Here is a 23,788-nt window from a genome sequence, read left to right as displayed (position 1 = left end):
CTGGCTGGGGACTGAGGGAGACCAAGTTCAAGCATTACAAGACTTAACACTTGAATGAAGAGCTACATTTTATATACTAATCCTCTAAGATCAACCATCCAGATCTTGATGTTGGCCTCATGGGACTTAGGTTCTTGCATGTAGGTTTGTGTTGGTAGAATCTTTCTTTTCTGAGGTAAATACAATAGTTTGTCCAATCAAAATAAGAAATGGATGTAATCTCTTTCCGGTCATGCTTCTAGTACAGTCCAACTTTAGAGAAAAATGACTAAACCATATTGTCTTAAGACTGCCACTAAAGAGTTCTGAGATGTCATCAGCTGGGCACCATTACCCAATTACCTCATGTATCCAAATAGCGTTTTAAATTAAACACATTTCTCAGCTCATTACCATCTCATGAATGATAGATTAAGAAACAAATAAGCACCCAGTGATAATGTCTGCAATATCAGTGGCATGTAAAATTCATAAATTCAAATGTGCGTTTGTTCTTGTTTTCCTTTTTATCTCTACAAAGCACAATCTCAGATAGAGCCAATATCTATATATAAAAAAACTAACAAACAAACAGATGATTCTGGTTTAATAAAGAGAATTATTCACACACCTATTACATATGCCTGCCTTCACCAATGCAGGATTTATTGGGTGGCTTTCAAATCCCCGAATGTCAGGCATCAGTAGAAGGACAATTGAGAACAGTGGACATAAGTGAATGAGTGACTTCTGATGATCGTCTCTGGATCTTTGTCTGCCACACCCTGTCTCTGAGGTTTGCTTTTGGGGGTGTAATAATTCCTGAAGTGAGGTTGAAGAGGTACACTCGATGAGAATGGATTGTACCATGGAGGAAAAAAGCAGTCAGACCTATCACTCTTGGTCCCAGGTGTGGAGCAGCTGAACAACCGTGCCTTCATGACCTTTGACCTGTCCTCAGCTCAATAGACCATTAGCCTCTCCTGCTGACCTGACTGGTGTGGCCGACTCTCTCTGTCTATCGTCTTTCTTTCTGCTTTGTGGGAAGGCTGTTTTGGCAGAGGAGATAGTCAAGGTTACTTTTAATGACATTACATGAAGAAATAATTTTCCGTCAGTTTTATTTTAATATTCAAGCCTCACTGGTGAAAGTACAAAAGTCCTAAAAGTTTTTTTTTTGCACAAACACCCATGATTCGGCTCAGGCTAAAAAGTTTCAGAATCCCTGTTTTCATTTTATTATATTGAGAAATTATTGTCAGACTCACAGTAAGAATAAAGTTCATACAATGTCCTTGATATTCATAATACGTAAAACCTTCCTTAAAGCGAAAGAGTGAAATGGATAAAAGTGTATTATTTTGACCTTCATGTCTTAAAGAATCTTCCTTCACTCTCTTCATTATAATTCACTGCCATCACTTCGTAGTTGATCGAGGAAGGTCATATAAAGTGATTATACAGTAAGACTCACTGCAGTTCTTATGATCAGGTATTATTAAAAAGTAAAGTTTTGTCAGTCAAAGTAGATTTGCAGGACATTTGATACTGCGTCTGTTTGGAAAGGAATTTTTGTACTGGATCGGGTTGACTCCTGCTGTCGTGACATTTTTTGAGCTATGTCAAATGTCACATGATCAAATGTCAGCTAACACATGAGAAGTCCAAGCTGATTACAGGCTGCATTTCAGTAAATGAAACCCTTATGATTGAAGCTTTACAGTCATGATAATCAGACTGGAAATGTGGGCTGATCAAAAATGGTCTTAGTTTATTCCTATTCCTGAGGACAGATGAGGACACATTGGTTTAATCTTGACTTCTTCTTTGTCTCCCTTTCCTTTGAATTAAAACATGTAGATCTATGCATTTCAGAGAACGAGGATGCAATACCTTAGAGGTTATACACTGATGCCCCAGAACATGCTTGACGACTGTAATCCCCTTTGTTGGACAAAAAGCCTGAGACAGAACAGCGTTAGCCAAAAGGCAGAGGTCACAAAGCATCAGAATAAACCTTCTCTAGGCTCCTGATAAGAGTGAGGACAGAAGACAGCTCATCAGAACACAGGGATGACAGTTACACTAGAATAATGAAGCTGAAAAATATATGTGACTGTCACTTTATATAAGTGTGTGCATGCATCTGTGTGTGAGTGATGACGGGCGTGTGTGTGTGTCGGTGAGGGTCCCTGCTGTGAGCCTAATTAAAAGGCACTGGGTGCAGAGGGGACTTTATATCCCTGCATCCCTCCCTGTCTGTGCCCTGCCTTTGATTATCATGAAGTACTAATGCCCCACAAATGCAGCTGCACATGTGACCCCTGGTGTCGAAGAGGAGGAGAATAACAAAGAGCACCTTTACCTTATCTCTTCATTATAATGGCAGAGAAAAGGCTGTTTCCCTTTAAAGTTTGTCACATGAAAGTGGATTTAATGGCTACAGAATTCATTGACTTACATAAAAGATGATGTTATATGTTTACAACAGTGATTCATACTCCCCTATGGTTGGTCTGCATTATTTGCAATTTGAAACTTGGCTGACTGAACAGACAGGAAGCAGAGCTGCATTGCGTTAGCAAAATTCTCTCCTGCTTTGTGTTCCTTGAGAAGCAGTTTTTCCATGTAAACAAATTGAGATTGAGATTTAAAATACTTTATTGACAGTTGATGTAAAACTATAAAACACGCAGCTACATCAGAATGTAGTGCTCCTCATGAGCCTACTGCTGTTCAGTGTTAATGATCCAGTGGAAACAAATCTCCAGCCTCAGTCTAGCTGTCACACTCTGCCAACACATAAGATTTTTGAGCTTTAAAATAACACTTTTACCACCCAGTAATAAGTCAATGTAGGAACTGTGCAAACTGCAGTTCACTGCCATGTTTCATTAGTCCATTCTGTCGTTCGACATACAGGACATACACAAACGATCAAAACTGTTTTTCTTCTGTCTCAGCAGTGTGCAAAAATAGACTTCAGATTTCAAAATGACTCGTTTTTGCAGGAAATACTGCTGAGCCATCATATTAATAAAAGCGATGAGATTCACTTTCACTCATATTGTGTTACAGCAGCCTTCACCTGTGCTCCAATGGAATCCCTTCACAGCTACATGGACCCCAGTGAAGACTATTCACCTAATAAAACTCAATATAGTTATATCAATGTTGACAAATCAAAACAGTAAGGTTTTCCCTAGTCTGTATGAACACTGGTTTACATGTTTTTGTTGGTTGTTAACAATAGATGAATACAAAATGATACTGTTCTGTCAAGTTAGAACAATGACTGATGGCAAATAATTTAGGAAGTAATGCACAGATATTATCATCAGCTTGTATAAACGTAAAGGTTAGATCAGCCTTTCAGGTACTGGACTAATGGAACTTTGTTTATTTTTATTATATCTAGCAACATATTGCTCTGTTGGTGTGGTTAACAGGAATCTGACATGACAGGAATTGAACTTTCTTTTAACCCAGCAGTTAAAATGCAAAAGTGATTTGTGTTGCATGGCACTGGTAATAATAATTTGGGTTAAAGTTGGGTAGGTTGAAAATAAAAAAAACAAGATTTATCCCATGTCCAGTAAAAGTAATTATTTACTAATTCATAAAAATCATTTAAGATGAACTGAGTTTTTCTTTAAGGTTCTCGATAGACTTCTGGATAAAGTATACAGAAGTACAGTTTGTGTGTTTGTGAGTGTGAGTGTGAAACCATTAACAACCTCTTCTACTTCTGTATTCACAAAAACATATACTTGGACACACCCATGGTCAATTTGAGTTTATCCTCCTGTGGTCTGCAGGACATAATCCCTTTCTGTAATTGAGTTTTGGGATTTTTCTAGAGGCTCGGTATTCATCTGAATCCTCTTGAGGAGGAAACTCTGAGTCTGGGGTTTTCTCCAAGGTTAGTGCTTGAAGGCATATGTCTCTCCTTGCCTTAATCTCTCCATTCCCAACAAGGATGACTGGAGCAGGGGCATCAGGGTGGGAAATTAGTCGGCCCCTGTGATGTGCCTCTTCATCCAACATCATTCCAAATGAGCAGCTGAGTCGGGACACACTGATAGGCGTATGAATATTGACTCAAGGAGAAAGTGATACAAGAATAGACTGGAGCAGACAGTGGTGCAGTGTAATGGGTTCATTTTCTATAGTGACTTTTAATTAAAGCATCTTTCAAAGTGGTGGTTAAAAAAAAGGCTGAGGAAACGGCAGGGATTAAGTTTATTCTTAATAGGAAATAGTTTCTCCATTTTGCTGCTTCATCTGTTAGATCTAGTGTAGTGTAAGAAATAAAACCTGACTGTGAAATGAATGGGTTCAATTTAAGAAGGAAAGTGATTTTTCTAACATAATTTCAAATTTAAAATAAAATGTTGTTGCACTACGACATGATTAACAGTCTGGGGTGGCTACACCAGCACCCCCTAGCTATGGATGTGCATTATTAAACTGGTACTCTTCAGATAAACCGGTAGAATGTGAAAATAAAACATCTAAAATGACCTGGTCATCTCTAGTCCCTGGGTGTCTCAGTTCACCTCAGGTATACGGACAGGAATAAATACATTTGAGAAATTGCCAAATAAACTATGAACTACTTTACATTTACATTCATGTATGCAGCAGACACTTTTATCCAAAGTGAATTACAGAGGAGGATTAACTTTAAAAAACAACTTAATTACAGTTTATTCTTTTTTTTAATGTATTATTATACCTTTACTGCTGAACATTTACCTCTACTAAACAATACCACAATCAGTCCAATGGAACTTGATTCCACTTTTGTTACACTGTGAGGGACCCCAGATGATGCTGTTCTGTGGTCGTCCATCACCCCCCACCCCCATCAGAAATATCCCCACACCCTCCAAATACTTCACAGCTCAGCATGCATATTCACAGACGCTGGTGTCCTGTCAGTGGAAACCAAATTGCCACGTTCCGTCTCTGTTCTTCGTCAATTTTAAAACAGGCTAATAAAGAGGGGCAAGATTCCCCTGTGGTAACGGCTCCCCTGAGAGCCCAGACTAATTAGAGGGCTCCCCCTTCCAAGGAACAGTAATCATTCATGGCTTTGGGGAGACAAACACATGAGCTCTTAAATGATAAACAAACATGGAACGCTTTGCATTATTGAAAATCTAGAGAGACTAAATTCTCATTGTTAGGGTTTTTTTTCACTAAAATTGTTTTCAAGCCAAATTTTGATTAATTATATAAATTATATATAGCCTCTCTATGACAGTCACCAAAGACAAAGATGTGAAAAATAAATATGAGTATGAGGAAAAATCACGAGCCTTTAACTCCTGGACATTAATGGGAATTTGAAATGTGTGAATGACAGAATGATCAGTCCTGATTCTGTCAGTTTTTATACTGCTGACTGCTTATTGTGTTTGACTAAGATCCTATAAAAATAAGGTAAATGACTAACATTTACCTCAAAAAAAGGTAAATGACTAACAGTGTAAAATACCAATGTGTCATATCAAATCATAACAAATCATATTAGAACATTTCTCACAATGACATTTTCTTTGATAAAATCCAACTGTACATGTGCAGTTTTTCAAAAAAAACAAAAAACAAAACAAACAAAAAACAACATTAGTTGTAGGGGCATTCTCTGAGTTCTGTGGTTGCTGTTGTTTCCTGATCTAAATGCAGGAAGGTCGACTGCTGCACAAAAGGTGATCAAGCATCAAATCTTAACCAGACTCCTAATGATCTCTGACTTAATTAAATGATCTGCTGTGCATTGTTCCACTGAGAGCTGAGGCCTGTGTGTGNAGGGTGCCTGGGCCATTAGACTTACCAAACGATTTAATATGGACTTCTTTGTTCTTCTGCTTCTTCATGTCATTCCTGCAGCTCTTACCTTTTAATCATCACTTATACGTTTGCAGAAGACGGGTTTCCACCTCATGGTGCCGTACGGTGATACACTGTCTAACTTTAGCAGGTCAACTGAAAGCCAATCTGATGATAAAAGATAATAGAGCTGCTTGAGCTCTTGTTTTGTTTTTGTGGTCAGGACAACGTTAGTCATCATAAAGTGAACGTCTCTGATTTCAGGACGCATGCATTAAATAATGCCATCACTGCTACAATCACTGTCACTTCCTGAGGGGCTGACATATAGCCATTGCCAGTGGGCAGCCGTGCTAATGACTTTGGTGTAAAAGATGTGAGAGTGTTTGGGACCAGTGGTGGAGGAAGGCCAGTGGGTGGCTGCAAAAGAGCCACTCCACTCTCACTGCTCTCTGCACTAATTAGCAGGAAAATCCTTCTTGCTGAGTTTATGGAGTGGCAGGAGGGCTCAGTGCCTTTCCAGAGGATTTGTTAAGCTGGCCCTGGGTTCTCTTGCTCCTGACCCTCCCTGAGGAGCAAAGGGCGGTGAACTGCAAAATGGGCACCAGATGGAAGAAACATAACAGTGAAAGATTGCGATTAAAACCATGACGGGTGATAGAATTCAGTCTAACTCTTGTTGTTACACAGTCATATGTAACTTTGTTGTTGTCCAGAGCAGACTTAACTGAAAACGAAAAATGTAATATGTAACAGCTTAATTAGAAACAGCCAAAGATGAGTGCAGAGTTTTCCTAAGTTTATGGCAAAAAGTTATATAAACTTGTGATTCCCACAATAACAAAACACTATTTTTTGCACAAAACTTAAAACAAACATTTTGGGCCTCAATTATATTCTGAACCCGTTTTGTTATTCCAAGCAATTTTCTGGGGTCTGAGCATGGATGGCACAGTTAACCAGGCAGGGTCTGAGCATTTGCATCACAGAGACAGTAGAGAAAATAAATGGATGGGGACTAAATTGAGAGGGAAAGGCTGTCGTGGGTCCATCTTGTTAATCATTTCTCAAGCCCCCTCTGGCTCCAATAAAGGAGAATAAAGGAATATAAAAGAACAATTTGGTCTGCCCCAGCTGTGAATAACCGAGCCATCACGCCACACAATAGTCCAGTCACGCTTGCTATAATTCAGCCTGTGATCTCGGACACGCCCCTCTCTTGCCACATCTTTGTTAAAGTCACCCGTCAGGCATATCATCCTCTCCCCGCCCTTCCTGCGTGGCCAGATGGTTAAAATCCATAATTCACTACCAGAACCCCATCACCCCCCCAGCCCCCTGAACCCCTCATTCCACATCCCTCCACGCTTTGACATCACTCACACCAACACTCATTACTGGACAATAGTAGCCCCCCCACAAGCTAATTAAGCTCAGCTTTGTTGGGCTGGGTTGCAATAGCTTGGTGATCTGGGAGGAGGGTCCTGCACCTGGGGAGTCTACCTGTTACAGTGCACGGCTCATCGGCCTGCGGCCCCCCAGAGGGGGAGACGCAGAATGGGTGAGGATGTGGAGGCTGGCAGCTGTCGGACCTGCACTGGCTCTTAATAATAAGTTATGCTTTCTGTGTTTGCATGAACATAAACATCTGTGTGTGTGGATATTAAAAATGTTAATACCACTAATAAACATGGACTCTTCATGTTGAGTGAGGAGAGACACCAGAAACCACACCAACATGAACGCCAAAGTTTATAACATATACTGTATATGCAGCCATGTTCGTGTGTTTCGAAATTCAGTACTACATTCTAAACACAGAGAACTTGGAGTGTAATACTCTGGATTTTAATAGCTAAAGTGAACTCTGTACGAACATTTCCAATAACCTATAAACAAGTTTTGAAACATATTTAAACTTTTATTTCTTGTTCCTGCTATCTTACTATACAGATAATTGTCTCAAATATAGTAGAGTGATTAATGCTCATTAGTCCACATTAAATATACAGCTTTTGTCAGCTGTAGTTACGTCCATTCACTACGCCTATTCACTATAGTCATTCATCTGTTATATCCCGCACCACAGGGGAAGCATAACGTAAAAAGGTCAATGATCATGCATATCACTGAGTCAGTTTATGTCCATTTAATGTAAAATCAATTAAGAACAATTGCTGTGGTTAACATTTAAAGACAAAGCTGATTAAAGACAAAAAGCAGAGTGGTCATTGTCCTTATAGCTAAAAGATTACAGATTCCATCCTTGTCTGTAGCTGATGGCTCTCAAAAAACCTCATGGTCTTTGGCTTCAACAGTTTCTTCAGCTCTAGAACTGAAGAGGTCTCTGGGTGTAGAGGTGAAACACCTTTCAGAAACCACAGCAGCTCAGTTTCCTATGTCTCAACTGCTGTGAAAAAAACCAGCTGAATGACTGAGATCGGACAGTAGAGTTTGGTTTCTGGTGTTCCTGGAAATCTACATTCACCTTTGAGACAAGGTTATAGTTTGGTTTGTAGGAATTCCACAGAAATCCCTCTGTTTAGAGATCTGTTAGCATCCAGATGTGAATAATTTCCTTTGAGAATCAGGTGATGTTTTCAGCAACACACCACTTTCTTGACATTTAATAGATGTGATGTTCTTCTGACAGCTAAGGTGGTAACATCTCACCAGGTGAGTCTTGGTTACTTCACTAATTAAGCTGTGACAGGCACTTTTTATTTTGATTTTTGATTTTTACACTTTGATTTTTTTCCCTGAATGGCACGGCCTCTTTGAAGCCTGCTCTCCACTGTGCACAACACTGTGGGAAGGCAATCAAGCTCAAAAGTTGTCCTCTCCTTTACATTCCAAGGCTGACAAACAACGCTCACTTGTTGGTGCCAATCAATATGACGCAGACCTCTTCTCTCTTTTCCTGCAATACCTTCTCTGCCAGCGCTGATTGGACTGAACTCCAGTGTTTTGAAGGTCCATATGTGCTGATTGTGACAATGTGAACCCATCTCTTTTAATGACACGAGGTCCTTTTGCAGCCGAGTCACATCAAAGTGTCTGCTGCAGGTTGTTAGGGGTCAGTCTTCAAGAAACACTTGAAAATGGCATCTCTCTCTGCCGCAAGACTGGGAGAGTCCAACCCATGGGAGGAGACATGGTCTGGGGCTTAGTAAAATTACCCATGCTGTTTGAAAAGGTGGAGCTGGTCACAATACTAATGCATATTTAAATGAGTACTTTACATTTATCTGCATTCATCTGAAAATAAATGATATGAAAATCAGAAAAAGGGAGATATTTGATATTAAAAGGCACGAGGAGGAAATTCATGAGATGCAAATATCTGATAGAATAAATGACAGGTCCATCTTTGACCACTTAATGCCCATGGACTTGTGGTTAATTGTGCTTTTGTTGTGCAATTACCCAGAGTTTGCTCAGGGTTTAGAGAGTGGGGCCGAGGGGTGCGGGTGGTGCTTTGTTTAACTTCCTCCCCTTGTGGCCTTGCATGTAACTTGGGCCCCTGGAGATTAAATAATCCCCTGACTAAACGTATTGGCCCTGTCATTTATGGTTATCCTTCCTGCTCTGTGATTTGTAGTGGAAAGAAATACAAACCAACAAGAACCTTTTCTGCTCTTAGGTGATATAGTTTCATTATATTAGTATTTTTACCAAAATCTGCAACTGAATTTAAAGCCTTTCACCACAACCTTTTTTTTCATATTAATTGCGTATCAAAAAACAAATGTTCAATTGTCAAATACAGGACAATAAAAAAATAAATAAATTATTGTTTATTGAACGACTCCCTACAAAGACGTGACACAGGCAAAGTGTGAACAAAAATGATTATTCAGTTTCACAATCTCCAAGTTCATTGGTCACTGGTTTAGTGAAAGGTTAAATAGATAGATAGATAGATAGATCAAAATCTGTGGTGATCCGTTGTTTTTAGTAAAACAGTCTGTGGACTTTGATTTTGAAGACCCTCCATGTTGTTCTCAACCAGAGGACCAATATCTGTTCATCTGTTATTGTATGTCAAAGCTGGGCCTCTGCCTCAGCGGTAGGCTTCTTATTTGCTTTGATGCCGGCTGTAAGGTAACAAGGCAATTGGAGAAAATAAGGCATCCGCAGGGTTTCCTGAAGAGCCACTTTGTGTGAGGAGTGATTGGACACTGTATCCCAGAGAGAGAGACATTGTCCATTTTGCTCAGGAGACCTGTCCTGCTGGCCGATACATTAAATGTAGACAACAGAGGTACCAATTACTACACCCTGGCATATGGGCAGTGAACCAAGCCCTTGCTGTGGCTCATGCCAAATGATTGCCAATGCAAGTCACTGGCATCTAATATATTATGCCAAAACAGACCCCCACACCTCCCAATTACTCTCTCCTTCTCCTGATGTGTCAGTGAAGGAGCCAAGACTAAGGTGGGGGGGCAGAGTGCCACACACCTGCAACCTGGTAGGGACACTGGACTTGGTCTCTTCCTGTCTTCAGCTCTCCACAACCCATCTGGTTAGGATGGAGGGTCCCCAGGGGGGGAGGGGGGGGCGGCAGCAGCAGCAGACCCCCAGAAGTGCACATGCTCAGATCATGGCACAGATGTTCCTCTGTGGCACCGTGTGGCACACAGTGGAGAATGGCTACCTTTTGTGACGGCTGTCTGACTGCAGGTGTTGGCAACAGTCACGTCTCGCCCCTCAGGACGGCTCACACGTTAAGCACACTTTATCTCAGCTGAAGCTTACACACTGGAAATAAGCTTCACACTGGGTCATTAACATGACAGGCCGAGCAGATGATATGACAACGAATGGCATCAATTGCATTGGATGTAAAATCAGGCCCATTAACCATGTGGGACAGATAAAGCTCCCATGATGGTAACACAACCTGTCATACGTATTGTTACGCCAGGTCATTAAACATGCTGCTAACTTTGCTGCTGTAATCTTATATGTGATATAAACCTTTGGAAAAGGGTTAAATAAAATCAGCCAAATCCCTATGCAGCCTGCTGCTGTCGCAATCCCCTAGAGGGGAACAGTCTGAAGTCACTCTAGTTTTGTATTCTTCTTTTTAAGCTGTTCCCTCAGGGGATCGTCTGCCTCCAACTCACCCTTTTTTTTGGCCTTCTCAAATGTGACACTTCACAACTCCATGTACTCCTTCACACTGTCCGTGCCATCTTTGGAGATGTCTCTTTTTTTAGTCTGGTAACTGCTTTTATAAAACCATATATCAAGCGGTTCCACTACTTCTCCTCAACTCAGTTCAAAGTATCTCTCTTTTACCTGTCCAACTTTATGTCCAAAATATTTGAACTTTCAGTGGCCGCACATCTAATCTAATCTAAATCTGATTTTACCCTCTTCAACTCTGTTACCGCCATCACAGCCTTCTGTCTTTAAGACACTGAGCCTTTTTTTAAACCACACATTAGAACACGTTTTACTTCAACCTGTGAACCCTTCCTCTGTGGATTCATCCAAACATCACTCCACCACTGACAAACTGGTCACCTGCAGCAACAAACCTTTATATTTACTATTAATACCTTTGTAAAGAGTCCATACAATATCAGACCATGCAAGTGTCACTGTCAGATGCTGTACAAGAAATAAATAACAGTTTTTCATTTCAAAGCCACTTCTTGTGGCATAAAAAGAGAAAGAGAGCTGTTGTAAATGATACCAGAGCCAGTGAGTGCCATTACGAACAGCTGTAAACAGAGTTTTAAGAAGCTGATTAAGCTGCAGCCACTGAGGCTGTTCCATTGATTCGTGGCGGGTACACAGAAAGCTGATTGCCAAAAATGCAGCAAGGTGACATTGTACAACCTCATTCAGTCTATAAAGTCACAGTGGGGTAAAGAGAAATCATTCAATGTAATCAACACTGAAAAATTCAAAGTGAAATCTCGAAAGGATTACAAAATGGTCAATCTTTTCTAGGCTTTCTGGCCTAGCCCCGTGTCTGAACTTAATGACACTGCACTTTTGAAAAGGTCATATCTCAACATACTGTATCTGAAACCAATGACATCATAAGCTCTGTATGTACTGAATACCCCATACAATAACTGTTTACTTTAGTTATTATTATATTGTATTTATTGTATCTCCAGCATAATGACATGACTCAAAGTAATGGTTGTATGTCATAATTTACACAAATGTATTTTCAGATAACGATTACGTTTTGTTTCTTCAAATGTATTCACTTTCTTTCACTTTAAAGCCCAGTGTTTTTATTGAGCTGGATCCTGAATTCATTCAACCTACTTCTTTGCTTACTTCTGCATCAGCAGGCTGAACCGTGTCAGTCTCAGTGATTGGGCTGTCAGAGCACACTGACCGATTAAGTGAACACTTCTTTTGATTAACTCTAATGACTGACTACACTCTGAAGTACTGCAGTGCCTGTTGCTACACCACTCACGTCCTTCACCATGTGAGGAGCAGAGCTCCAAAAATTTTTTTTAAAACTTCTAACAAGAAACGAAGGCTGCATGAGACGAACGTCTCCAGTCAGGTTTGTGTGCAGTGGTGCAAACTAGAATAGAGTCTAGATCAGGAGTCTAACTTTGTTGAACTCCTCCTCAATGGGTCTAGACTGTCAATCCAAATTTTTTAAGAAATAATAAAAAAATCACAAGTCTATTTCAAGGACTGCGATAAAAGGTATGAAACATAATCTAAAATGCAGTTCAATCTCAGCATCATCTAATTCACACTGGAGACACACTAAACACTCAGAGTAAATGGAGTATCCACAGCCAAAGGCAAAATGCCAGATCTTAAATGAGTCTGAGTTTGTTCACTTTAAGACTGACGTGGCTCCAATGGGAAAGGATATTTTAAAGTGCAATTACATTTATGTGTCAGTATGTCTATGTTTAAGACTCGGCTTCTTTAACAACACCATCTTGGCCACGACGGGCCTCTGTGAAGGGATTTTAAACATAAATGAGAAAAAGAATTGTTATACCCTGCCTTTATTGTAAACCATGAAGCTAAACATTGATCTGGCATTGGCTGCATCTAGAGGAGCTGGAACACAGGAGAACTGTCACTTAGACCCGGGCAAGTGATTCTACCAGATAGATAGACCTTCATTTGTCATTTCACAAGGTAGGAATACACAAGTGAAATGAACATTGTTTCTCAGCAGCAGAGCAGGGATATGAAATAAATGATGCTAAATAAGAAATGCTAAAACAATCTTGGCACAGAAAGAAATACACATATTAAACATGTAGACACCGGAGTAACAAACACACGAGTATTAGTGCCAGGTTGCAGCAGCAGCAGCAGCAGTAGTAGTAGTAGTAGTAGTAGTAGTAGTAGTAGTAGTAGTAGTAGTAGTAGTAGTAGTAGTAGTAGTAGTAGTAGTAGTAGTAGTAGTAGTAGTAGTAGTAGTAGTAGTAGTAGTAGTAGTAGTAGTAGTAGTAGTAGTAGTAGTAGTAGTAGTAGTAGTAGTAGTAGTAGTAGTAGTAGTAGTAGTAGTAGTAGTAGTAGTAGTGAGTGTGACAGTATAGATTTGCACAGTCATAGTGGTATGGATATGTGAGTGTGGGGCTGGGGGGGAGTAGAGCACAGTCCATTTATGAGTGTGTCAGACATAAACCTTATTTGTTTTCAGTACTTTTGGACGGAACCTTTGTCACTATTTGTCTAAATCGGTGTGGTTCTACAATAATTGTGATTGATTTCACTGCCTCGAGCAGTAAGTGCAACATAAGGAAGCAGTACGTTGTAACCTACAGAGCACATACTTCCTCCTTCTTCACCATCTTCAAAGCTGTGTTTTATTACTTCCTTAGAAGCCGGCGTTGTGCCTTCATTAGCCCAACAGCAGTTTTTCCTGCCCTGAAAAACAACTGTCCTCACAACATGTTTAGGGTTCATTAGCACCACATGGTACTTTTAATGATAGGAATGCTTTATATGACACAATAATCCAAAACTCTTACACGTCAAGGGGTTTGCTGTTGTGAAGTCATCCTGATGTATTTTAAGTCGAGGGGCTGTTGCCTATCTAACAGTTCTTAAACATTATCACTCCTGTTAGAAAAAGTTTTTTCATCACTCTAACTATATGTCCTTGAAAAGGTGATTTTTTTTTTCATTGCTTTAATGCAGTCACAACCAGGATGTGGTTGTTTTTATGTTCATTGATGTTAAAGTCACATACTGTATGACTGCTGCATCCAATCAGGATTCAGACAGCGTAATATCAGAGAATCTGGATTTAATCACATAGTATATATAAAAGTTTTTTTTTTTTTTCTTTTTTTTTAATGGAAGAAAACAGCTAGAGAAACCCCACACATAGATACAACACACTGAAGAAAATGTAAATGTCATGTGAATAACTGATCTAAGTTGGTTTAAAATTTGTGGCTGTGCATACGTTTTTGTCACACTCAAATCTCAGAGACAAATTCTTCCTATTTTAATGTTTAAAAATGTTTTATATTTAATGTTTTGACTCATAACCAAAATATAGTGAAATAAATTTCAAGCGAGGTCCAAACTGACATGGTGAACATGGCTGGCATAAGCCTGCTAGCATTAGCGGAAATCCATACTGCGGCTAAAGCATGTTAGCATGCTGACATTAGTATTCAGCTTCAACTCTGTATTTCACAGGACTGCCAACATGGCAGCACTTCAGGTCTTTGAGCTGAATAACTAATTCATCTTTCTGTTAATGAACTCAAAAGCACAGTTTGACTACAGCTCACGAGCAAAATAATGTGCTACTGGTCTCCATTGGAACTTCATCGTAAAAGAATATGTATTTAATTCATCTGTGCAAAATAGAAATTTGTTTTCCTCTGAAACACTTTTGGTTTAAAGACTTGTAACACATACATCGATCCTATGGGATGTTGACATTAATAAGCCGCCTCTACATTTACATTTGCATGAAGGGATGAACCGAGCCCTTTATCCCTTTGTCTGATGGATCTGCATGAAATCTGGTTTCACGCCTCAGTCTGAGGTCACCACGCAGATACCCGCTGTTCTCCATTTTGCTCACACAGAAAACGGGTGTCACGATTTAATAATGGTGATAAATACAGCGCTGTCGAACGGCAGTGATGCTTGTGCAAGGCCCATGTAGAATAAACTGTGATGGAATCAGTACAAAGGTAAAAGACTACACAGGAAGAACAACATTTAATTAAACAAAGATTAAAACTGTTTTATATATATATATGAGGTTCTTTTTTTGAGAAAAAATATAAATGTCTGCCTATTCAGCAAAACATGACTGTCAAGATTTTTGTCTTGGAGACTTATTACTGAGACTTATGAGGTGTTGAGGACAGTGTGTGCGATTACACACACATCATAGAAGAATCTTTATAGTTGGCTCATTATGTGTAATTTATTAGACATAAAAAAACGTGCAGTTGGGTGTTAAAAAAAAATGTTACAACATCATTATTATGTTATGTTTTGTTGTGTTTTTAAAAGTCTAGGTCATCAGCACTGGAATCTAAGGCAGGTGCTGAGACCTGGACACAAGAACTTCAGGTTCTAGGCAACTGAAATGCCTAGAACCTTGTTCTTTTTTCTGCTACATCATGAATACTTGTGACCAGCTGCTAACATCTGAGGTGAAAAAGAAAGCAGAATTACTCCTTTATCCCCCTTTGCAAGCCCAGGTGGAGACAGTTGGCGTGGCTATTAATGAAAAAAGACAAGCTAAACCCGGTGGGCTCAGATCGGTGCAGGCCACTGACATCACTGAGTATTGTTTTATGTATCACTCGTCTCTCTTAAGCTCAGTGCTGTTCCCACGGACTCCTTGAATCTGCAGTATTCCGGTAACCTTGCTCTGCTTCCTTAAACTTTTCCCACACAATATAACATGAATTCAAATGTGGTAGAGAGTTGAAGGAGCTCTTTCTCCTGTAACCTGCTCATGAACCTGGTAAATCTAATGTTGTTACAGTAGGTTTAGCTCCCAGGTCTTCTGAGAGGTGCAGCCTTTAAAGCCTTTCACATTGAAGTCCTGTGGTACACGCCGTGTCTGTATCAGGGAAATCTGTGTGGACATTGGTGGCACAGATGCCCCATGAATTGAAGAGCCTCTAATAAGAAGGAGGAGTAGGGACCGGAAACAAGCAAAGAAACAGACTATGAGGGGTCGTCACGGCAAGTTTGTTGGCGTGATGGCTCCCATTGTCACCAGGACGGAGCAGGAGGACAGGATCCGGATGGGGGACGGGCATCGTTAATGGGCCTCACACTGAAGCTGTCAGCGGGGGGTCCTTCCAGCCACATGCGACCATACTGCTACAATCACACGTGCATTTCAATGATGATATGTGGACCATGCATTAGCGCTGTAGCATGCTTGAGCATGATTGAAGGCATGTGGGTAAATTTATTTCATGCATATGCACACTCACACTCACACTCACACTCACACAGTGGCTTACACACACACACTTACAGTCCCTGCTGTATACTGAGGCTGAAAGCCTCTAAAACTGCAGTCTTGGCCATTATATCTCACCCATGTGGTTTTATTTATTCTGTAAGAAGTTTTCTTTAAATATGTTTATGCATTTATTTCACACATTTGTATTTGAATTGACATTTCAGTATAAATACCTGCAGGTAAGGAATAGTTTTTGTCAAGTTTCACAAAGGTTTCATTCTGACAGATTTTTCAATTTAGTTTTAATGGCAGCTCCGTACCTCTCATCACCACGCAGCACAATGACTGAGGGGCTGATTTTATATTTATATTTCTGTTGTAATACCCGCATACTATACCCTAATAAGGAACACAAATAAATTATTAAGATGCTGTTGTTCATTTTTTTCTAAAGTTTAATCTGTTTTATGGTTAATGTACTGTAATATAAACTCAGCGTTGAATTTATATATATAAAAAAACCATTACAAACATTCTATTTTTTTTTGATAATATCCATCAGCTCCATCTGTTTCTCTTCCCTCTGGTCTGTTTCTCTGTGTTAATCAGTGTCACCTCCTACACCTGTTCCCTGTGATTACCTGTTCGTTAGTCTCACTCGTCTCACCTGTGTTTCTCTCTGCTCTCCACTCCAGGCCATTTCCTTTCCTGTGTTCCTGCCTGGCCTGTGTTCCCTCATTTTGTGTTGGAATTACTGAAGGTATTTAAGTTTGGACTTTGAAAAATAAACTTTCTGCCCCTGATGCTCACTTCCTGTTCTGCCCACTTATGTAACAAAGTAAAAAAAAAGTGTTTTATAATTTAAATGTCTAAAACCAGTCACATCTATTCTTTCCCCACGCTGCCATAATTGTGACGTTTAATAGCCTATGTGCAGTGAATGACAACACATTTTTACCTGGGATTGTAATTTTCTGCACTTGACTGCATCGATTCCACCAGTTCTTTTTTAAAACAAATTTTGCACATCCCCAAGCAGCACTCAGACATTTCTTTTCTTTTTTCTTTTTTGCACAGCTCTATTAAATCTAATCTTTTTTTTCCTCATGCAAACTTCAGCTTTTGGTAAAAAACAAAAAAGGGGAAAAAAAAGAACATTTACATTTGTATGCAGTACATCAGTATATGCAGGAAAAGTAGGAAGACAAACACAGCAGCACATGACGCTGCTGGAGTTTGACTGGTCCACATGTTTGTTTGTCCTGGCACATACTGTATTTATGTATATGAGATGACCTATAGGCATATGTGAGCATGTGTGTGGGTTTTGTGGGAAAAAACAGTGACAAGAAGTTTATTCTCCCTCTCTTACCCACCATACCCACTCTGATCCTCTTGAGATGATTATTAATGTAATAATTAAACATTTATTGCCAACAGCACCTGCTCTCTCTCTCCCTCCTGGACCCTCGGGGGACCCCATCTCACAGTCAGAGAGAGAGAGTGAGAGGAAGAGAGCTGCAAAAGCGGGAGGGAGGGACACAGGAGGAGCCAGAAGGAGGGGTTGGAGAGCGCGGAGCAGCAAATCCAAAGGGGTCATCATCACATTGCTGGATTCTTTTACACCGGCGAGAGCTTGTTCTTTTTGTGTGGTGGCAGACAGCCTGTGAAGTTATGTGATCCCAGAACAAAAGGAACAAGGAGGAACGAACAATCCGATGCTGACAAGGAAGTGGAGGAACTCACAGCAGGGGGCGGGGGGCCACGGTTATTCTGACATCAGGAACCAATTCATCACCTGAACCTGATTTCATTTTTCTGCAGTTTCCTCTCTTTTTTTGGCAATTTGAGTAAATTTTCTTTTTCACGCTGGAAATAGAAAGACACTTCTTTATTTCAGCTTTTTCACCAAGGGTGAAGTCAGAGACAGTCACCAGTTTGTAGACTCTCACTGAGGCTGAGGAACTGAAGAACTTAGGACCACAGGAGTGCAGGTCCCTGTGAGGGGGCAAAATGTTGCGCTATTTGATCAAGACTCTGCTGCAGATGAACCTGTTCAGCGACACCATGCGAAACCCATCCAACGGCACTGATCTGTTCTACAACATGTCTCTGCCGTCCTTCAACAGCTCTCTCCTGGACTGGGGAAACTTCACCGGCTTCAACGGTAAGATGATGGCATTTACCTCAGTGTTCTCTCCTGCATCCCTTCCCCTCTCCCTGCTTGTGTTGGTCTTTCCTTATGTCACACGTGTATATCATCAGTTATTAGTGTTTTTATTTTATTTTAATTTTTAATATTAATTGATGGTCAAATAACTCATTCCCATGCTGTCTGTCTATGTACATAGACCTCCCTTATAGTATGAAGTTCAGCAGTTGATTACAGTGAAATCACGGTGGGATAATGCCTTGCCTTGTCAGTGTGTTTTGTAGCCAGTGAGTAAATTTTGACTGACGGACAAAGATGGAGAGAAAGAAATTTGGAGACTTTCATAACCCGATAACCTGCTCTGTTTTGCTGAGGCGTGAGCCGGCAGTCAGTAGGTGCTGGTAAAATGGAGCTGTCTGCTGTCAGGCATGATGGACCAGAGCTGTCACGTCCTCTTAACTTTTGCCACTAAGCTCTTTTCTCTCTTCTTCTGAGTCGCTGCCAAGGCTCATTCCTGCAGCACTGGTCTCTGTGCTGCTGTATATGAATTTCACTCAGAGTGAGGTGCAGCTCAATACAGTTATGGAGGGAATTTGACTTAATAGTGTGTTGGCAAGGGTTTAATTCCCTGTGAGGGAGCTGTGAGCTCTCGCTCTCACTCTCTCTCTCTTTCACAATATATATATATATATATATAAACATAATGAGTATATATATCTATATATATATAAAAAAGAGCGAGGGGTCATTTAACATAACGCTCTGTGTTTTGTATAGTGTTTAGTCCAAAGTCTTGTATCTTCTTTTAATGAGGACTGCTTTGTCTTTATATCACTGTATACTAATGAATACAGATGTGTAAAACCACTGTATTTCATGGTCAAAGTCCTTTCCTTCCTTTTACATTTCTTTCTTTCTTTGTTTCTTTCTTTGTTTCTTTCTTTCTTTCTTTCTTTCTTTCTTTCTTTCTTTCTTTCTACAAACCCTGACCCTTTTCTTGGTTTTCTTTCTTTGCTATGGTGTGGAAATGTTTCAAAGGAAATATTTCAAAGGACACATTTACCTGAATTGTAAATGACTGTAATATCCACCTTTAATCTAAAAAAGGTTTCAAATTGCTTCTGAGCAACATCGTCAGCAGCAGCATCAGCAGCAGCATCAGCATCAGCAGCAGCAGCAGCAGCAGCTGTACCATGCTCCTGCTCTGAGCAGCTGATCTGCTGCTGCCGGCTTTATTGATAATGCTGAGTTTATGGCTTCTCCTTCTCCTTCAGTGCCCCTCTACACTTCTCTTCTTTTCTCCTTTTCCATCCACATGCTGTAATGGAGTGTAGATTGAGCGTGGGGTGCACTGCTCAGATCTATAACAGCCCGATGACAAAGTAAGCATGAGACGGGGAGAAGGAACAATGAATCTATTTGAAAAGAATCTATCTGCTGCAGAGACCACTGATAGGCTGATAGTCAGACGTGCCCGGTGTACTACTGACTTCATAATCTCTGAGTTCTCTCTCTCCAGAGCTCTCACAAACACCGTCTCTCCTTCCTGCAACCTTTAAGTGACATCGATGCATTCAGGGAGCTGTGGGAAGATGTCATGGATTGACGAGTTAGAGATCAGCGAAACGGAGTATTTAGGTTGTTTCTATTGTGAAATGCGTGTGAGGGATAAGGAGGTTATGGATCGACTACACAGAGAGAAGGAAAGGCAAACACTGGTATCTAAATTTCCAGCTGCTAAAGAAATCAATGACTCTGTTTGCCAACAAAAAAAGTATAACCAGCAATTTAACTCCCACAGAAGGCTCATTGTCATTGCTTGTCCTGGTGTGGATTGATCCGCCTCATTATATTTCTATCTTATACTTTAATAGAGATGTTTTCCCAGCCTTTGTGTGCTGGTCTGTGGGAGGGGTGAGGGGGAGGACGGGGGTCTACAGTGGCGGTCAAGCCGTGGGTATCCAGGCGAGAAGCTGGAAAGCAAAACAGTGGGTGGACAGCTTCTGTGGGACGACCTGGAGCTCAGAGGGAGACTCAATGAGAAAATCAATGCAGACCAATAACCAATTTAGGAAATAATGGACAATTCGCTCAAAGACAGCAATATAGTGGACTGTTGGACACTGGCAACTTTATCTATTAGCATTTTCACTCATTCACACTCTGTGCTGCTCTATCCTCACACCTTTTCCTTTAACTCTATTGACAGTTTACTCTGGGATTTCAACTCCCACAGCCGAGGCACGGAGCCCGACCATTACCTGATTACAACTGACAGACGGGTTTGTCGATTGATCGGTTCACTGATTGTTGTGCGGGGTGATTATCGGGCGAAGTTAAATGACTCCAATGGTCCGTTTTATTGTTGTTTTATTTAAAAGGACCGAGGTGGAAACCTACCAAGCATTGATACCTCCTTAATTTGCCAACTCACCCACACTTCCTCATCTCCACACTCCTGATTGTGCTGTGGGCACAGAGCCCGACTGTGATACATCCATAATCCATAAGAGACTGCAGATTCTCTGCACGGGTCAATAAGTGTTAAGACAGGCGCTCTTTGGGGAGCCAGTGTACTTTCTGGAAACAGAGCATTGAGAATATCTGGCTTCTGAATAAATATGGAAATTTTAATGAAAAAGCAGCAAGCCTGGAACACGGTCCTTTTTATTTCTTTCTCTGTTTGTTTCTCCACTGTTCACGACACTTGTCTTCCTGGTGATGAATATGGATTTTAAATGCTTGGACTTTTGCTTTGTGTGTGTCCACACATACATTGGCATGTGGGAATGTATGCAGCTGGTTACCAAATGTCTGCAGCTGCACCACAATTTTATGCATGTGTGTTTATGTATTTTAATTTATGGGAACTAATACAGACATTTGTCCCCTTAAAAGACTCCCCTCTGCTCTGTTCACTAAAAATCTATCATGGAGTCATCATTAAGTCAGTGTGTGTGTGTATGTGTGCGTGCATTTCTCATCGCTAATTACTTCCAAATATTTCTCCATGCAAATCCCCACCCACACCCACTCACACACAGATCTCAGCCACTGCGGACTTGTATTTGTGCAGAGTGTGGAGCGGAGCTGCTTGCTGAATCTTTATCAGCTCCGATCAGCCTTTCGTACAGTCAGCCCTGTTCCATTTGTGCCGCTGACTTCAAACACAGGCTCTCCAAACTACTGAGAGGCGTGTCAGCGTGGTGCCTGAATCCCACCAGGAGCTTTGACAGCAGGGTTAAACTTCCTTTAACACCGAACCAGAGGCTTAGAGTTTAATGCTTCACTGATGATGTCACTGTGGGACAGAATGATTCAACCCAGCACCTGCTTAGGTGTAAATACGAGGTGCAGAGGGAAAACAGGGACAGAGTGAGGGGGGCGTTTTGGGCCATGAAGAGTTACTCTAATCAGACCGCAGCCTCATCACTCGACTCATTTTGAAAATACAGTGCAGCCTTCTATTGTTGTATTCAGCAGTGGTGAAGTTCATAAGGCCGGCTCAGTACCTTTTTTTCTCCTTGAGCCTGGGATTTTCACTCACTAGGAACATCAGACAGAAAGGACGACGCTGTCACAGCATTAATGTGACAGCGTCTGTCTGACAGTACTGCACTGTGAAGAGGGATGATTGTTTTTAATGAAAATATATCAACATAGAGTTGATATATTGAATGATTTATTTATTATCTAATCAATTCTTGGAAGTGCTGCTTCTGCAACCGGGAAGTAAGAATGTTTCCCAGGATTTTATTTATTTATTTAATGTTATGAAAAGGGTACTTTCTAGTTCTTTCTAATCTCAACAACTGCAGAAACAGGATTAGCGATTTCTCCACTGGCACTATTTGCTCAATATAGCCTTAGTTCAGGAAAGACTACCAGTAAAGGTAAACATCACATTGAAGTGTTCTGTCCAATAGTGTCAGGGTTCGTCTGTGTGTGGTATCAAAAGAATTCTGCTGCATTTTGGTGGTTTGTTCCAACTTGGAAAACAAGATATAAGAACCTCTGGGGAACATTGTTAAATTGTTGGATGTTGGTTTGAATTATTACAAGTTTGCACCATTAAGGAAAAGGTCCATTGATAGTTGAATTTTATTATTTCCTCTCACTTTGTGTCAAGATTTGATTGATGTGATTGGTGTGTGACACTACTGCCTGTCACAAAATTTGATGTAAATTCATGACTTGACTTAGAACCTAAGTGACATGGAGTTTTCTGTTTTAGTCCTGACTTTATATCATTTTAAATAAAAAAGAGTTAAGTTGTCGGTTCCTCTGTTTTGCTGCAGCGTCCTTGTGCGTTCTGAAAGGCTCCTTCAAATAAACTGTATTATTGTTTCTGACTGTATTGAACACAAAAGAAGTCAGGTTTTACTTGAAGTCAGCGCTCAAATCCAACTTAGGCTTTGATATTGATAAGGCTTTGATATAGCAGTTCAAATGCAGGACGTCTTTTCTTACTGTTTCCCCATCTTCACACCTCCTGTATCTGTCCTGTCTTTTCCTTTTTTTTCATATAATATCATTGTTATGATCTAATGCTTGTTAAACTGACGGACCAACTGTGTAAATCCTGTTCCAGATATAGTCGTCATTCCAGCCACAATACGATGTTCAAATTCCTTTTACTCTCATTGTAGAGTAATACGATTTTTTTTTAAATCCATGGGAACAATAAGACTTTACTTTACTACTCTCTGTGCTCACTACGATTCTGTCACTGTATTTTCTTGTATTCACTGGGAATGTCTGGCTCATGGAAATGCATTACTAATAGAGTTCTGGAGAGCTTTTGGGAAGCCAAACATCTTTATTCATAGCGTGCGCCAAGCTCAGGGAACCACCAGTTGTCTCTCCTCATGCTCACCTCAGCTTAACTGAGCCGAGAGCCGAGCAGCCAACTGCAGCTGTGGTTGGGGAAAGGAGAGAGTGGGTCATTGACTAACCAGAAGGTCACTCCCTTCACTCTGCATACTGAAGTGTCCTTGGGCGAAACACTCCTGCCTAAATTGCTGTCGGTGTGTGTGAGGAGTGTAGTGATGTACACAGAGGTGTGTGTGTGTGTGTGTTTGAGATCAAAGCTCAGAGTTTAACTTAGAAAGGCAGAGGAAATACACTAATTCAAAGTCAGCAGTAACACAGACACAAACATGGCCTCTCCTCTGGGTGCCGCACTTCCTGTCAAAGCTGGTTTGAGCTCCAGCGTGACGTCCGGATCATTAGATGTGACCTTTCTCAGTGAGCTGCTGCTGATGTTGGCAGTGCAGCTGCAGCTGGGACTTTGTAGTGGACTAACAAAAGAAGGGACGATGACTAGAAAGGGCTCAGCCACGATTGGCCAGACAAAGCGGTGGAGGGCAAGTTGCAGGGTGCTGGGGGGGGGGGGGGGGGGCGGC

At 40.8% G+C, this 23,788-nt stretch overlaps 1 protein-coding gene across 4 annotated transcripts in view; it reads left to right on the top strand.

Moving 5' to 3' along the window:
* Window positions 1-23,788, top strand: part of robo3 (roundabout, axon guidance receptor, homolog 3 (Drosophila)) — a 189,914-nt gene that overhangs the window by 31,145 nt on the left and 134,981 nt on the right. For 2 of the 4 annotated variants that reach the window (XM_017041838.2, XM_008332477.3), the window contains 2 exons: window positions 16,927-16,991; window positions 17,672-18,398. In XM_017041838.2, coding sequence (XP_016897327.1) covers window positions 18,245-18,398 — 154 coding nt within the window. In that variant the 5' untranslated portion in view covers window positions 16,927-16,991; window positions 17,672-18,244. Of the gene's footprint in view, window positions 1-16,926; window positions 16,992-17,671; window positions 18,399-23,788 lie in introns of those variants that run through there. The other 2 variants (XM_025065899.1, XM_025065898.1) reach the window with 1 other exon arrangement.

This window comes from Cynoglossus semilaevis, chromosome 19 (assembly GCF_000523025.1).
Source record: "Cynoglossus semilaevis isolate Cse_v1.0 chromosome 19, Cse_v1.0, whole genome shotgun sequence".
In the NCBI taxonomy this organism is placed as follows: domain Eukaryota; kingdom Metazoa; phylum Chordata; class Actinopteri; order Pleuronectiformes; family Cynoglossidae; genus Cynoglossus; species Cynoglossus semilaevis.
This window is presented reverse-complemented; position numbering and strand designations above follow the sequence as displayed.